The 16,826-nt window shown below is 41.4% G+C and overlaps 2 protein-coding genes across 2 annotated transcripts in view; one reads left to right on the top strand and one right to left on the bottom strand.

The window, feature by feature from the left end:
* LOC133635191 (tyrosine-protein kinase JAK2-like) overlaps positions 1-14,276 on the bottom strand; it is a 33,810-nt gene extending 19,534 nt beyond the window's left edge. The window contains exons 1-5 of the mRNA XM_062028077.1: positions 14,224-14,276; positions 11,313-11,519; positions 11,106-11,223; positions 10,621-10,738; positions 7,365-7,510 (exon numbers count right to left, since the gene is read on the bottom strand). Coding sequence (XP_061884061.1) covers positions 7,365-7,510; positions 10,621-10,738; positions 11,106-11,223; positions 11,313-11,511 — 581 coding nt within the window. The 5' untranslated portion in view covers positions 11,512-11,519; positions 14,224-14,276. The remainder of the gene's footprint in view (positions 1-7,364; positions 7,511-10,620; positions 10,739-11,105; positions 11,224-11,312; positions 11,520-14,223) is intronic.
* Positions 5,464-16,826, top strand: part of LOC133635192 (zinc finger BED domain-containing protein 4-like) — a 29,461-nt gene continuing 18,098 nt past the window's right edge. Inside the window, exons 1-5 of the mRNA XM_062028079.1 lie at positions 5,464-5,590; positions 10,804-10,852; positions 11,102-11,206; positions 11,674-11,766; positions 14,854-14,987. Of these exons, the coding sequence (XP_061884063.1) occupies positions 11,743-11,766; positions 14,854-14,987 (158 nt within the window). The 5' untranslated portion in view covers positions 5,464-5,590; positions 10,804-10,852; positions 11,102-11,206; positions 11,674-11,742. The remainder of the gene's footprint in view (positions 5,591-10,803; positions 10,853-11,101; positions 11,207-11,673; positions 11,767-14,853; positions 14,988-16,826) is intronic.

Raw genomic sequence — 16,826 nt, 5'->3', positions numbered from 1 at the left:
GTTTGAGAACAACAGCAAGTCAGCCGCCATGTGGTAGGCCACGTAAACTGACATGCAGTGGTGTAAAGCATGTCGCCACTGGATTCTAGAGCAGTGGAGACGCGTTCTCTGGAGTGATGAATCACGCTTTTCCATCTGATGGACAAGTCTGGGTTTGATGGTTGCCAGGAGAACGGTACATTTTGGACTGCATTGTGCCGAGTGTGAAATTTGGTGAAGGAGGAATTATGGTGTGCGGTTGTTTTTCAGGAGTTGGGCTTGGCTCCTTAGTTCCAGTGAAAGGAACTTTGAATGCTCCAGGATACCAAAAACATTTTGGACTATTCCATGCTCTCAACCTTGTGGTAACAGTTTGGAGCGGGCCCTCTTCCAACATGACTGTGAACCAGTGCACAAAGTAAGGTCCATAAAGACATGGATGACAGAGTCTGGTGTGGATGAACTTGACTGGCCTGAACCCGATAGAACACCTTTGGAATGAATTAGAACGGAGTCTGAGAGCCAGGCCTTCTCGACCAACATCAGTATGTGACCTCATCAATGCGCTTTTGGAAGTATGGTAGAAAATTCCTATAAACACACTCCGCAACCTTGTGGACAGCCTTCCCAGAAGAGTTGAAGCTGTAATAGCTGCAAAAAGTGGACCGACATCATATTGAACCCTATGGGTTAGGAATGGGATGGCAGGTGGCCAAATACTTTTGGCAATATAGTGTATGTTCCCAGTCCACATTATACAAATCGCGATGAAAAGCTTGTTTATTGAAATTTTTAAGATTCTTTCTACAAACAATACGAGGTTTTCCCTTCGGAATCTTAGTATTTCTACATGCAGCAATAATACAATGATCACTCAAATTATTACAGAATATACCCAAGGAAGAGAACTTATGAGGCACATTAGTTAAAATCAAATCAATTAAGGTATATTTATCTGGAATTTTGGGATTAGGCCTGGTGGGAAAGTTGACCAATTGGGTGAGATTAACAGAATCAAAAAACTGTTTAAATTAATCAGAAGCTGCATTTAACCAGACCCAGTTAAAATCTCCTGACTTAAGTAGTTCAGTGTAATATAACTGATCTAAAAGCTGTTTTAATGACTCTAGCGCCTCCCTTGAAGCAGATGGAGGCCTGTAACACCCAACCACAGTAATATGTAATGATTTTATGATTTCTACATCCTCAGCCAAAAATTCCATTTTTTTACTGATTTAGCTGAGATAGGCTCCAGCGCCTCCCGCAACCCCAAAGGGAATAAGCGGTCGGAAATGGATGGATGGATGACTGGGAAAGAACAGTTGAAACATTAAATCTGGATTTTACATAAACAGCTACACCCCCACCTTTTTTTGACCTATCGGTGAGGTAAACATTATACCCATTAATGTTAATGTCTTTATTTGTAATCGACTTAGTTAGGCAAGTTTCCGAAATCAAAACGTCTGCCCCCGTTAAATTCACCCAAATTCTGACCATGTCCATCTTTGGTAGTAAGCTCCGTACATTCAGATGAACATATTTAAGCCCGGACAGTGATTTAAAATCAGAGGGTGTCTGCTCAGGTTCAGGATTTGGTTACACATTTCCAGACAAAAGTAGAAGTAAAGCAATCAACAACCTCTGCTTAGCAATAGATTTACTTTTAATTCTTTGGCATGCTGAAGTACTTCCATGTTATGGATTGGAGAGATACTTATATAAAGCAAATAAACATTTGAGTTTTGGTAGGTCTCTGGGCAGAACTGGAGACAGATTTATGTCATTTTCCAATTGTATTGGAGTTTGCCCTGGATATAGAGAAGCTATAGGGCATGTGGTAAACCTTTTCACAATTATGTGATTGTTATTCAAGTGTCCTTAGCTCTTTAATGGGTGCAGCAAAGCCAAAAAGAGGAGAATAGTTACTGAATGAGGCATGCTGATTCCAATGTATCACAAGAAAGGAAGATCCATGTTGTTTTTTTGTTTTTGTCCCTGGATTAGACAATGACGTTGCGTGACGTCACGTGTAAAAAGGAACTGAGGCCCGACAAGGCAACACAGCGAACAAAATTTGACAAACAACAAAGACCAGCCACGGTCTCAGGCAGCAGGAAAAAGGAAAAACTATTCCCGGACCAGAAGAAAGAAGCGCCTTACTTCCCGGTCCAGGCAGCATGTGCCAGTCCCTACCAGGGACTGGCACATTGGGCTATACCGAGCTATACCGCAAGGTGTGGTATAGCTCGGTTGGTAGAGCGGCCGTGCCAGCAACTTGAGGGTTGCAGGTCCGATCCCCGCTTCCGCCATCCTAGTCACTGCCGTTGTGTCCTTGGGCAAGACACTTTACCCACCTGCTCCCAGTGCCACCCACACTGGTTTAAATGTAACTTAAATATTGGGTTTTCACTATGTAAAGCGCTTTGAGTCACTAGAGAAAAGAGCTATATATAAATATAATACACTTCACTTCACGACGTGAAGAATGTGAAGTCTAACAACAGGCGACGGCAGACAGACCAGGACCCAGAACGCCACAACAGCCGTCGGCACCGGGCTTCCCGGTCCAGGCAGATGGGTCGATGGCACCCAAAAGGTACGATGTGAGCAGGAGCGCAGGACAGCAAGCCGTGACGCCGGACAGGTTAGGATTCAGGAGTCTTGGATGCTACACCAGTGACTGCCTTAGGCTTTCCCGGCTCAGGCAGATCAACCTGACGACCTCCAACAGACACGCAGAAGCAGACTTTGTCGGAGCAGTAGGCAACAACGCCATACTACACCAGTGTTCAGGTGTAGATGGACAGGCCCCAGACGCCAGCTGCGTGCGGCAGAAGCCACACGACCCGGTGAGCTTGAACACTGCACCCAAACAACGTCCACAATCCTCCACACAAAAATGTTTGTAAAAAGATTAAAAATGACTAAAAAAAACTCCAATAAGAATATTAAAAGCAATACTAAAAAGAGTAAACATGAAACAAAATCTAGTGAGGACAAAAACAGACACCACTTGAGCCGCGCGCACAAGTGGCCATCTTGGTCAAGAAAGGACCCGGCAACGTCCTGTGGGGAGTGCTCAACCTGAGTATGGGTAACCTGACCGCCTGATTGTGTTGGTCAGCTCCTTGTTATTATCGTGTCAGAGCTTGGTCTGTTTGGCGGTAGTAGGTTGGACCCGTGTTGTGTGAGTGGCAAAGCTGGGTATATAAAAGAGCCGTGATTAGCGAAAACAGCTGGTGGGGACACTAATCACCAAACGAATGCATGTGCGGCTATCAGTGCACCCAGCAACAAGAAAGTAAACTAAAAGAAGAACGCGCTGGAAAATAAATACATGTAAACATAGGAAGCAGTGCTGAGGACCAACACTAAACTGCGACAAATAACAAAAACACAAAACAAGATGACGGTAGATGACACACACACACACACACACACACACACACACACACACACACACACACACACACACACACACACACACACACACACACACACACACACACACACACACACACACACACACACACACACACACACACACCTAAGGGACGGATTCTAGACATACCAAGAACAAAAACAAGTCCAAAGTCACAGGAGGGTGGAGAAAGGACTTAGCGGTGGGTCGCCAGGCCCAGTGTCCCCGAAAACACTGCGGCCAAGTCAGGTGGCGGCAGGGAGTGGAACGCTGCTGCAGCTGGCGAGGCAGGCATTCACAAACTAGCCGCCCAAAGAGGCAAACGAGGGCTGAAACGGAACTCCTGCAGCTGCAGAAGACTACGCCTAGTTCTTGGGCATTGCTGCTGATGGCACAAAGGGCGTCCATGACTGGCCACATACGTGACAGACGAGGAGGTGGACATGGGCGGGACTACTTTTTCAGCAGAAATTTTGGTCCACGCCCAAGTGCTGGGAATGGCTGCTGATGGCGCGGGGGCGTCAATGGAGAGGCCACATTGGTGGCTGATGAGGAGGATAAACGCAAGCCCCAGGCAAGTGCCTTTGTATCCGATGAGCTGGAGGCGGCTTAGGCAATGGACAAGCTGGAGTAGCTGCAGGACTTGAGGCGGAGCTAGTGGTGTTTTCGGAAGACCCAGTGGAGGCGAAGCTCGTGGCGTCGTCGGAGGACCCACTGGAGGTGGAGCTGGTGGCGACGTCAGAAGACCCACTGGAGGCGGAGCTGGTGGCGTTGTCGAAAGACCCGCTGGAGGTGAGGGAGGAGCTGACTGCAGAGCTGAAGGCAAAGCTGGGAGCGGTGTAACTTGAAGACCCGCTGGAGGCGCGCTGCTGGCATCGTCGAAAGACCCGCTGCAGACGATGCTGGAGCTGACTGCAGAGCTAGAGGTGAAGCAGGTGCTGACTGCAGAGCTGGAGGTGGGGCTGGTGGCATCAGACCCACTGGAGAGGCGAAAGTCGAGCAAGCTGCAGTGCTGGAGGTGGAGTCGTCGGCGCGGACTTGACTTGAGCGAGCGTAAAAGCTGGTGCGGGCTTGGCTTGAGCAAGCGTTGAAGCTGGAGAGAGCTTGGCTTGAGCGAGATTTTAAGCTGGAGCGAGCATGGCTTGAGCTAGCGACGAAAGTGGCATCGGCTGACCCGCTAAGAAACTAGATGGTTTTTCCAACTCCAGCTCCATCGGCACCTTCTGTTACCACTTATCCATCCAGGCCACGCTGTACTTTTCTGAAGGGTGCCCTGTAGATTGTGGCGCAGGAACAGGAAGTGGAGCTGAAACTTGAGCCGACAGCGCCCTCACTGGTTGAGAGGCAGATGGCGACCTCAGTGAACAGGGTTGTGCTTACCCAGCTGCACCGCTTCTAGCACTAGCTCCTCCCCCCTCAGGAAGCAAATTCCAGACGCAATCTCAAGGTAATGAGAGGAGCTGTTCTGTGACTTCAAAGGGAGCAGACGGGAAGGGTGAGTGGATTTTGGGAAGCCTGGGAGCCAGCATAGGTGGGGAGCCAGGTAGTGCAGGATCTTTGGATGTGGGTAGAAGAGCAATGGCTTGAGTCTTTAAAAACTGGGTGGACAGAGTTTGAGCCTTGGAAGGCGTAGCTTCAGGCCTGGGGGGACAGAGGCTGACTGGCTGCATCAGCCCCTGAAACAATGTCTACATTGTTAGCAGAAGTAGAATTATTGTCAATACGTATGTGGGGGTTGGCTCATGGGATCAGAAACAAGATGCGTTGTGTGACGTGACGTCATCTGAGTGCGCCGTCTCAGTCGTTGGTGGTGTGACGTCGCTAGGCTGTGACGGATCCACATGCTGGATGGCGGCACAGGCAGAGTAAACAGACAACAGGGCAGCTGTCTGGGTCTGGCAAAGAGGAAGCGCGTGCGGGAAGAGCGCTGGGAACGACCTCCGGGTGCGTTGAGTGTGGGAAAGGTAGCGATTCTCAGCCTCTGTCAGCTTTGTCATGAGCCGCCCCCATGCCGTCATCGCCTCGTAAGGAAATACTTCCTCAAGTGATTCTTCTTCCGGAAACAGCCAAGGTGAAAGGGAGTCGAACACTCCGTTAGGCGAGTACTTTCTGTTATGATCAGGTTGCATGGTTGCGAGGTTGTGTTCCCCAGGATGTGGAAAGACAGGCAGGAGAAGCAAAGTGCAGGTAAGAGTCTTTTAATCCACAAAGAATAATGCAAAAAAAATGTATAAAGGGGACCAGGCAGCAAGGAAGCGTACACGGGAAGCTATAGGCCACTTAAATTAAAATATAAAGTAGCATACAAAAACTTACTATCTTCAAAAGCGACTGCACCGAATATAACTTGTCAATAGCGAACAAAGTACCCGTGCCGTGTGAGTGGCAAAGCTAGGTATATAAAAGAGCCGTGATTAATGAAAACAGCTGGTGGGAACACTCATCACCAAACAAACTCACGTACGGCTAATCAGCGCACCTAGCAACAAGAAAATAAACAAAAAGGAGAGAATGCACTGGAAAATAATTGGACTCAAACATAGGAAGGAGTGCTGAGGACCAACATTAAACTGCAAAAAATAACAACACAAAACAAGACATGACGCATCATGTCAACACGGTATTCGGAATATCTTGATCCGATCACACAAGTTTGGATCAGAATTTCATTCAGATCGAGACGGGTTTTTTAGGCCGATAGTCATTCAGATTGGAGCGCATGAAAACACTTTTTCCGAAATACAGGACAAAATTATCATTACGGTGCATGTCTTTGACGTCAGCTATACTTAAGTGGTGGAGGGTGGACTAAATTTAATAGTGTTGGAATGAAGCGGTTGTCTTGCTGCTGTCTCCCACTATTCAATATGTACAGAAGTAGCGTTATATACTGTTGCTCTAAAACTGAGACTAGTAAAAACAAAGGTATGGTCTGGCATGTCAAATGTCGATGTAACAATAAAAGAAAGAATCCAGTTGTCAACTCAACGAGTTCACGACCGTATAGCTACTGCAAGTGCTAACTGCTAGCCTCAGGCACGTACACAGAATGTCGTAACATGAAGATGCGCGGAAACCTACACATATCACAACATGGAGTGCAAAGAACAGCTCCATTTAAAAAAGAGAGGTAAAACAAAAGTAGCGAACAGAAGGAAAAATTTACAAATGCGTAATGTGACGTCAAACAAGTAGAAATGCACAGAGCCATGTTTTTTTTTACAGTCTTTATTGTCATTGCACAAGTGCAATGACAATATTGCACTTGTGTATTAAGTATTATTATGAATACTTTTCTGCCAAATGACATGTTTCTAACAAATCCTAATAGTATGTTTGCTTTCGGAGTGACTTTCGAAGACTACTGTAATTTAGCGGACAATTATTATATTAACTTATGTCAATAGCTGAAAGTGTGTCCTTAAATTTGTTGGATGTCGACAGGAACTTCTCAATAAATGACGTGAACTTGTTTAGATACGGCCAGGGTTTAGACATCTCTGAAATCTCTGCCTTTGTTTCCAACTACACGCTGCTGCTATTCATTCTTGCTGCATCAGATTATTCGTGGGCATCTTTTTAAACACATCATAATCGGTTAATTACGTAATACAGGAGAAATGTTTTTAAAGTTGAAAATGCTTTAAAAAATTTAGCTTTTGTGCACAAAAATGCTCTACTTGGGCATGAAAGTAGCATTAGCACTGAAAAGCTATTTGATGTAGAAAACAGCGATGCTGTAACTATTCTATCGAGAAATGTAGTTGAACTACTAACGATATTGTGCAGCACTGTGTTTGTGCTCCCATAGAAACAATTACATCTGTTATTCACATAATAATGTCGCATCATTCAAGGTACAAGCACAAAACCGGGGATTGAATCTGGCAACTTTCCAGTTGTGAGACTGTTGCAAGCTGTCTTCAAGCATATGAAATGATACCGGTGTCTATATAAATACCTGACAGTCTTGCAGAGATCCCTTACACTCTGATGCTGCTCCTTTGCAATCCTCCACAAGTCCAGTACTGCAAGGCCCAGGCATTCTTCTTGAGCACTCAGAGGCGGAGCAACTCCTGCCTCACCGGTGATAAAGTCACTTCGTACCTATACCACCAAAGAAATCGGTAGTAGAAATGAGCATGACTGTGAATATTCTCACTCATTCAGGCCATTTTATTCTAATCGCGACTGGACTGTTTAGTGTAGGGTTGTCCCAATACCAATATTTTGGTACTGGTGCCAAAATGTATTTCGATACTTTTTGAAATGAAGGGGACCACAAACATAATTTTTTTTGGGCTTCATTTTAACAAAAAAATCTTACGATACGTTAAACATATGTTTAAATTGAAAGGCATTATACACATTGGGCTTTTCTTTTTGCCCTCAAAGAACAATTTACAATTTGATTTATAGTCTGCCGTAATCTAGGATTAGGTTAGAATAAAATCTAAAGCTTTGTTGACATTATGCTTTATGATCTACGGTTGCCACTCTTAGTCTGGGCTTTAAGACAAATACAATCATTAGTAAATACTAAAACAATACTTTGGCTGAAACTACACAGATAAGACATGAAGCAGGTAAAACACACATTAAGGTTTAAATGCAAATTGTAGCAATTTGTTACAAAATTCAGTTATTCCACTTACATTAGTTTACGCCATGTGGGCGGTTTTAACTCCGCTAATATTTGGAATGAAGCTTAGCCGCTGTGTGCGTGTCAATGTAACTGTATGTGCACAACAGAGGAGCTAATTAACTATATTACCTGTCAGTCTGACTGCTTGTTATTTAATCGATTAGCTACGTTTAAAGCAAAGGCGGTCATACTTTAATCATGCGAGGCATGTTTTAAAGCAGTGCTTGCAGCTTGGCACTTCCGTGTTTAAAACATCATCTTTATCGGTAGTTTTGAATCCCAAACACCTCCATATTGCACTTCACGCACCCTCTTTATTAACCAGTAGAATTGACTTTATTTGCCATTTTTCGGCAGCATGTGGATGAAAAAAAATGCCAGTATTTTTTAAAGGCAGTATAGTATCGTTTTTTTCAATTCATTAGTACCGCGGTACTTAATCAGTACCGGTATACTGTACAACTGTAGTTTAATGTAAAAAATTTTGCCCACATTTTGTTCAAGCAGGCTTTATCAGATTACAATTAAAGACCAGATATGACATCTCTGAGAGGATGCCGTTTGATCCTAAAGAGATGCCCTAGTGTGACAACATTCTTGTTTGGGAATGTTTGGGGCCACCATAACCAACGCCATCCTGTCTAAGTAGAGCTGCCCTATTAAGTTTGAGAGCATGAACTGATGAAAACTGCTTGGATGAAAGGCAAAACATCCTTTAAGACAGTGTTGCGCCGCAAGCGCCCCCCTAGAGGACTTCCAAAAAATATCGGTTTCTCAGCTGTGGTCCATATGGGCTGCGGGGTACTCAGTTGTAATACTTTTTTCCACCACATGTGGCACAGTGGCAGTAATGGCAATCTTAAACAAACAGAATAAGCCTGGATCTGAAGTCATAGAGAAGTTTCTTAAAGGGGCCCTATTATGCAAAACCAACTTTTCTAACTTGATGGTAATAGCTTATCTGTATTTGGGATCCCCATAAGTCAGAACATTTTAAATCAAAACTTGGAGGCATTGCAGAGATATTTATCAAATAATCTGGCCTTCCTTCATACTTCCGCCAAACGAGCCATTTGGAATTAGCTCTGTCCTGTGACATTTTTTGCCCTATCACTTCAACTGATATCTCTATACATGTTAAAGTTTTACCCAGAGATCTTAGCGCGAGTCTGCCATTATAGTCCGCGCTGTAGTCAATAAGCTCCATCTTTTTCTCTATTTTCTCGTTGTGGGTCCGACTGTGTCGTACATCCACTTGCATCCCCCTCTGTTGCAATTTTTTTATACAAATTAGTGTATAGTTCAAACTACGGCTGCAACTAACGATTAATTTGATAATCGATTAATCTGTCGATTATTACTTCGATTAATAATCTGATAAAAGAGACAAACTATATTTTTATCCTTTCCAGTATGTTATTGGAAGAAAAAAACCAGCATACTGGCACCATACTTATTTTGATAATTGTTTCTCAGCTGTTTGTACATGTTGCACTTTATAAATAAAGGTTTATAAAAAAAAAATTAAAACAATTTTAATGAAAAAAAATTGCGCATAGCATAGATCCAACGAATCGATGACTAAATTAATCGGCAACTATTTTTATAATTGATTTTAATAGATTTAATTGATTAGTTGTTGCAGCCCTAGTTCAAACTTGTATCTGTTAGTAGACTAACGCTTAAAACTACAACAAAAATGGTGGGGAGAAGAAGCAATCGAAGTGGAGCCAAGTGAATTAAGACCGCCCACAAAACAGCGCACCCTGAAGAGACTGTCAGAAAGCAGCTTGAAGGTGGTTTGTAAAACAATCTATGCAAAATTTTGACCAAAAAAACACCATTACTTATTAAGTAAACCACAAGGAAGTGTTTTAAATGTAGAAAAAAATCATAATATGACCCATTTTAGCGCAAAAATATGATAAACATAGTGAAGCTGTATTTTCATTTGCACTTAAATTGTATTGACAGCTTGTTTAGGAAACATATTCAGTGTTAATTTAGTTTATTTTAGCACAACGTAATTGTAGGCGTAATTATTTTTTGTCAGTTATTTATGAGTCCCTTCTTATGCAGTATATTTGGTTAGTTCTTATTATTATTCTTAGTCTGACCAAAGCCTAAGGTTTATGTGTTAAATAAATAATAACATTTGTGATTAACACATGGTTTCATATCATTTAATAAGGTTGTAAGCTCTCAGTAGGTGAGATATGATTATTGAATACAACTAAAATCAAGAGAAAGTTTTCTAATTCTGTGGTATTATTTGACCTATGTAGTAGGAAAATTGGGCCTCAGGGTTAAAAAGCCCTGTTCTAAAGCAATCCGAACAGTCCAGTTGCGATCCAATAAAAATTTAAAAAGAACCATACATGCAAATATATTAGCACAAGGATATCAGGATAAAAGGTGATTCAACTTGAAAGTAGCAATACATTATAAACTGGATTTATAGTACAACACTTATTTTTACACACTAAAGGAATATGTCAATAATGTAATTGGAAATTTTAACAACAGCTAAGCATATTTGTGAATATACTTGTAAATATCACTTTTTCTTTACCTGGGCAAAGAGATAGTCAATGACTGAGTAGCCAAGTACAGGACTGATTTTGTCTCTGGTCAGAGTGTAGCGGTACGACATTCTTGGTCCCTGTCCGTACCAGTTTCCAAAGAAATACCTATGTACATATTAGAAACAAAGTCATTGAGATATTCACATGCAGATTTTTGTTTTTTCCCACAGGTATTTACTTCATGAGAGCTCAAACTTGTCCAAGAGGACCATTCTTAAGGTAATGAAACATACTTATTTGGTGGTACATTGTCAGAAAACAATGGCTATTATTATGACGTTTACAATAGTGTATGTTGTAGCCGACTAATTCCCTATGTGTAACTACAAACATATCCTCCTTAAAATTGCCCTCTCAATGTCAATTTGCAAGTATATATTTAGAACATATTTAGAAGAAGTTGAATCCTTGAATTTCCTGAGTTGTTTTCTGAAGTACAAAAAAGTTGGTTATTTGCTAATTTAACAGGCACCTGACTCTGAAGTGGACCTGTACGTTTTCTTCCGTTTTGAACATGTGCGATGGAGGATACCAGAATGAGAGGTCACCAGACGCCAAACCAAAAAGACTTTGGTAAACTGGTAAAATTCCTGGATAGATCAAACATAAGATTATAGGGAAAAAATACAGAAAGTTCCTGCAGCAAGCTTTTGAGAGAATACATATTTGAACTTCTTACCACATTTTTTGGCTGCTTGGATGCAGACATTTTCAGCAGAGACGTGGCCACCTGTTATGTTTATTGTTAATGCATCCTTTGTGGGAGAAAAGAAGTAGAGATGTACTTGCAAACTGGGACCAGTGCTTGAACTGGACCTCTGGCTTCCTCCACGATCTCTGAATATCAGTGGAGTAAACTCCTCCTCACTGAGATCCATGGATGCTTCTAAGGATTTAAATAATTCAATATCGTTAATTTTATTTATTGCAGTTTTAACCAGTTTTCACCATTTAGTAAAGATTAATTTATTTAGTTTTTTATGTGAATACAGGATTTTTCATAACTTCTGTTACTTAGCTTTGTCCCAATTCATGTACAGAGACATCCTGGATAAAAACCAATGCTCCCCATCCGATCGGATGAAGCTTAAGAGGTGCTGCAAAAAGGAATGGAGGAAACTGCCCAAAAACAGGTGTGCTAAGCTTGTGTCATTGTATTCAATAAGACTTAAGGGTGTAATTTCTGCCAAAGGTGCATCAACAAAGTATTGAGCAAAGGCTGTGAATACTTATGAACTTGCGTTTTTGATTTTTTTATGAATTTGCAAAATTAAAAATAACACACAACTTTTCACTTAATCATTATGGGGTATTGTCTATAAAATTTTGAGGACAAAAATGTATTTATTTTTGGAATAAGATCATATTATAAGAAAATGTGGAAAAATTTAAGCGCTGTTAATACTTTCCGCATACACTGTATGTCAGCAGCAAAGTTGCTAGTTTGCATCTCCTAAGTGCAACCAACCTGATGGCTAAACTGATTAGTGCTCTTGTTTACATGCCATCCCCGTAATCTGTCATATCTCACTCAGTGCAGAGCAATGTGATGGTGTCTATATGTGTTCTACAAACCCCGTTTCCATATGAGTTGGGAAATTGTGTTAGATGTAAATATAAACGGAATACAATGATTTGCAAATTGTTTTCAACCCATATTCAGTTGAATATGCTACAAAGACAACATATTTGATGTTCAAACTGATAAACATTTTTTTTTTTGCAAATAATCCTTAACTTTAGAATTTGATGCCAGCAACACGTGACAAAGAAGTTGGGAAAGGTGGCAATAAATACTGATAAAGTTGAGGAATGCTCATCAAACACTTATTTGGAACATCCCAAAGGTGAACAGGCAAATTGGGAACAGGTGGGTGCCATGATTGGGTATAAAAGTAGATTCCATGAAATGCTCAGTCATTCACAAACAAGGATGGGGCGAGGGTCACCACTTTGTCAACAAATGCGTGAGCAAATTGTTGAACAGTTTAAGAAAAACCTTTCTCAACCAGCTATTGCAAGGAATTTAGGGATTTCACCATCTACGGTCCGTAATATCATCAAAGGGTTCAGAGAATCTGGAGAAATCACTGCACGTAAGTAGCTAAGCCCGTGACCTTCTATCCCTCAGGCTGTACTGCATCAACAAGCGACATCAGTGTGTAAAGGATATCACCACATGGGCTCAGGAACACTTCAGAAACCCACTGTCAGTAACTACATTTGGTCGCTACATCTGTAAGTGCAAGTTAAAACTCTGAAAAACGTTTATCAACAACACCCAGAAACGCTGTCAGCTTCGCTGGGCCTGAGCTCATCTAAGATGGACTGATACAAAGTGGAAAAGTGTTCTGTGGTCTGACGAGTCCACATTTCAAATTGTTTTTGGAAACTGTGGACGTTGTGTCCTCCGGACCAAAGAGGCAAAGAACCATCCGGATTGTTATAGGCGCAAAGTTGAAAAGCCAGCATCTGTGATGGTATGGGAGTGTATTAGTGCCCAAGACATGGGTAACTTACACATCTGTGAAGGCGCCATTAATGCTGAAAGGTACATACAGGTTTTGGAGCAACATATGTTGCCATCCAATCAACGTTACCATAGACGCCCCTGCTTATTTCAGCAAGACAATGCTAAGCCACGTGTTACATCAACGTGGCTTCATAGTAAAAGAGTGCGGGTACTAGACTGGCCTGTCTGTAGTCCAGACCTGTCTCCCATTGAAAATGTGTGGCGCATTATGAAGCCTAAAATACCACAACGGAGACCCCCGGACTGTTGAACAACTTAAGCTGTACATCAAGCAAGAATGGGAAAGAATTCCACCTGAGAAGCTTAAAAAATGTGTCTTCTCAGTTCCCAAACGTTTACAGTGTTGTTAAAAGGAAAGGCCATGTAACACAGTGGTGAACATGCCCTTTCCCAACTACTTTGGCACGTGTTGCAGCCATGAAATTCTAAGTTAATTATTATTTGCAAAAAAAAAATAAAGTTTATGAGTTTGAACATCAAATATGTTGTCTTTGTAGTGCATTCAATTGAATATGGGTTGAAAAGGATTTGCAAATCATTGTATTCCGTTTATATTTACATCTAACACAATTTCCCAACTCATATAGAAACGGGGTTTGTACATTATATTGTTCACAAAAGAAGGAAATAATTGTGGTAGTTTAACGTTGTATTATATTCATAGCGGACATACAGTAATTTTAGACTAAACTAATGTCACTGCATCTGCTGTTACTCCAAGCGTCATCAATGCTCCATTGATGACGCATGCGATACACTGGAAGTAGTCTGAACAAGTTTTGTAGATTTGCTTTTACTGGCAACCAAATTTGACACAAATATTTATTAGCGACAAAGAAACCTGTGGAACCTGTATTTTTAAACTTTGTGCACATTCATCGCACTTGAGGAAAACGGCTTAATGTTAACAGCTTTGCTTTACCTGTATAAAAGTATGGTTACTCAATCAGTCAGTGATTCAAACAGTTGTAACATTGCAACTATTTGCATAAATCATGTTTTGATCCTCTATGATTCAGATTATATTGTATGTTTTAGCATAAGTTGATTCACTTACGTGCAGAAGTCGACCTCTGATCTTCCTGGAAAAGAGAAGCTACAGGCTGCTGCGGTTTCCCTCTTCGGTGTACAAGTTCTTTGCAGTTTCCTGTCACTGTAAAAAAAAAAAAAAAAAAAAAAAAAAAAAAAAACATGGCCTAAACGACAAACATGGTGGTTGCATTCAGACTTTTCACATTTGTATTCTTAGGCTGTAGTTTTTTCCGTTTTCTTTGTTAAAATATTGGCATATTATTTACTATACAAGGCTTTCAAAGAGTCATGGACCAGCTACTCCTGACCTAAGATTAAAAGTTGCATTCAAAAGCCATAGTTAAAGTTAAAGTACCCATGATTGTCACACACACTAGGTGTGGCGAAATTATTCACTGCATTTGACCCATCACCCTTGATCACCCCCTGGGAGGTGAGGGGAGCAGTGAGCAGCAGCTTTGGCCGCGCCCAGGAATCATTTTTGGTGACTTAACCCCCAATTCCAACCCTTGATGCTAAATGTCAAACAGGGAGATAATAGGTCCCATTTTTATAGTGTTTGGTATGACTCGGCCAGGGTTTGAACTCACGAGGATTCTTGCGTTGACTTCAATGATAATAAGAATTTTGACCAACAACTATCTTGTTTTTACAGACAAAGAAGATCCCTGAAGGTCTTATTGATTACAATTCTGTACAGTGCACCTATTTGAATCACTTCTGGTTGCGGGGGATTCAGGTGATAACGTGCTGGAAGTTACAATATCCTGACAGAATACTGCATTTTAGGTATGTTCCCATTAATTGCACAAAAATGAATGAATACATCTGTTGTCTAGGCAGGTTGGATGGATGGTGAGTGTCTATGAATGTGCGTTATACACCTTATATACACTGTATACGGGCCATACAAACATGAACAAATGCTGAGTAGGCGGCTGAAAGGTTGTTTCGTTGGTAATTGGGTCCTACAGGCATTAGCAGGTCAGCCCAATGTAAAATCTAATAAAACCGTACTTGTACGTGTGCACATAAACTGCTGTGACGTGTCTACATGGTGGCCATCTTTAGTGGGGGCAACGTTTCCTATTAAAGGCAATGCATGTCAAGTACATCTAGCTGTGGCCGCAGACACTCTAAGTCGCTCCCACTCAGTGGTGATGACAACGGAAGTGAACCGGGTCTTAAAGACAAGCCCACAGTGGCGCTGACAACACGAGAGTGGACACTTGTTGTAACGTGATGGCTAATGCAACACACCACGGTTGTTATTATTTCAGTTGTTGAATGTATTGCTTTTTTCGTCCTATTATATGCAACCCTAACACTAACCCGAGCCAAAACCCAAACCTAAATTTAACCTTAAGTTAATTTCAGCAGTATTTTTTTAAACTTATTTCCGATTTTCGTGTTGCGTACAAGTACATCTAGTTGCGGCTGCGGCCACTTTAAGTCTAAGTCGCGCCCACTCATAGTCGCATCCACTTAAATACGTGACAACAGAGGTGACGACAACAGAAGTAAAGCGTGTCTTAAATGAAAGGAAATCAGAAAAAAATTAATAAATACTGCTAAAAATAACTTTCCGTTAAAAGGGAACTGCACTTTTTTTTTTTTATGCCTGTCATTCATAACCCTTTTGAGAGACATGACGATGGATGTGGTTTTTTTTGGCATTCTAAAAATTAAACAAATGTTTACCCGGGACTTGCAGGTAAAAACATGATTTAATTATTCAAAGTTAATGAGGGAAAAACAAAAGGCGCACACAAGGCGGAGACACAAACTTGGCGCAGGGAACAAAACTAACATGGGCAGAAACTATGGACATGAAACAAAACTTACTTGGCAGAGCATGAATCAATGGCATGAACAGCAGAATCAGAGTATCAATGTCAATGTCTCCAGACCGACTAAATTGCCAAACAGGCTTAAATAATAGTCTCATGATTAAAGCCAGGTGCGTGAGTCACATGAGGACAGGTGAAACTAATCGGTCGTCATGGTGACGAAACAAGGGAGCGAAAAAACAGGAACTAATTGAGTCTTTAACAAACAGAACATAACTAAACAAAACATGATCTAGGCCACAGATCATGACAAATACTTGGTTAATATTCTAGTCACAAAATGTAAATTGGGTATTGTTGGCGGTTTTTGAATGGTTATTTATTGGATATTATGGTCGAAATAGTGGCTCTCACATTGGCTCAACTGTAAGTGGACTTTTATTTACGTTTAATATTTAAAATAACAAATCCATCCGTTGTCATGTCTTTCATAATGATTGTAAACAGTTGGCAAAATTCCCAAAAAAGTGCAATACGTTCCCACAGGGGTGACGACAACAGAAGCAAATCATGCCTCAAACAAAAGTTAAGCTGGAGAGACATTACATAACACGGAAATCAGAAATAAATAAATAAAAAATACTGCTGGAAGTAACTTCCGGTTAAGTTCAGGTTAGAGTTTTGGCCAGGTTTGAGGTTAGGGTTGCTTATAATCAGCCGAAAAAGCAATACATTCAACAACCAAAATAATAAGAACCACCTTACAAATCAAGTGTCTACTCTGGCGTTACTTGTCAGTACCACTGTGGGCACGTCTTCAAGACCCGGTTCCCTTCCG

This window comes from Entelurus aequoreus, linkage group LG19 (assembly GCF_033978785.1).
Source record: "Entelurus aequoreus isolate RoL-2023_Sb linkage group LG19, RoL_Eaeq_v1.1, whole genome shotgun sequence".
Classification (NCBI taxonomy): domain Eukaryota; kingdom Metazoa; phylum Chordata; class Actinopteri; order Syngnathiformes; family Syngnathidae; genus Entelurus; species Entelurus aequoreus.
This window is presented reverse-complemented; position numbering and strand designations above follow the sequence as displayed.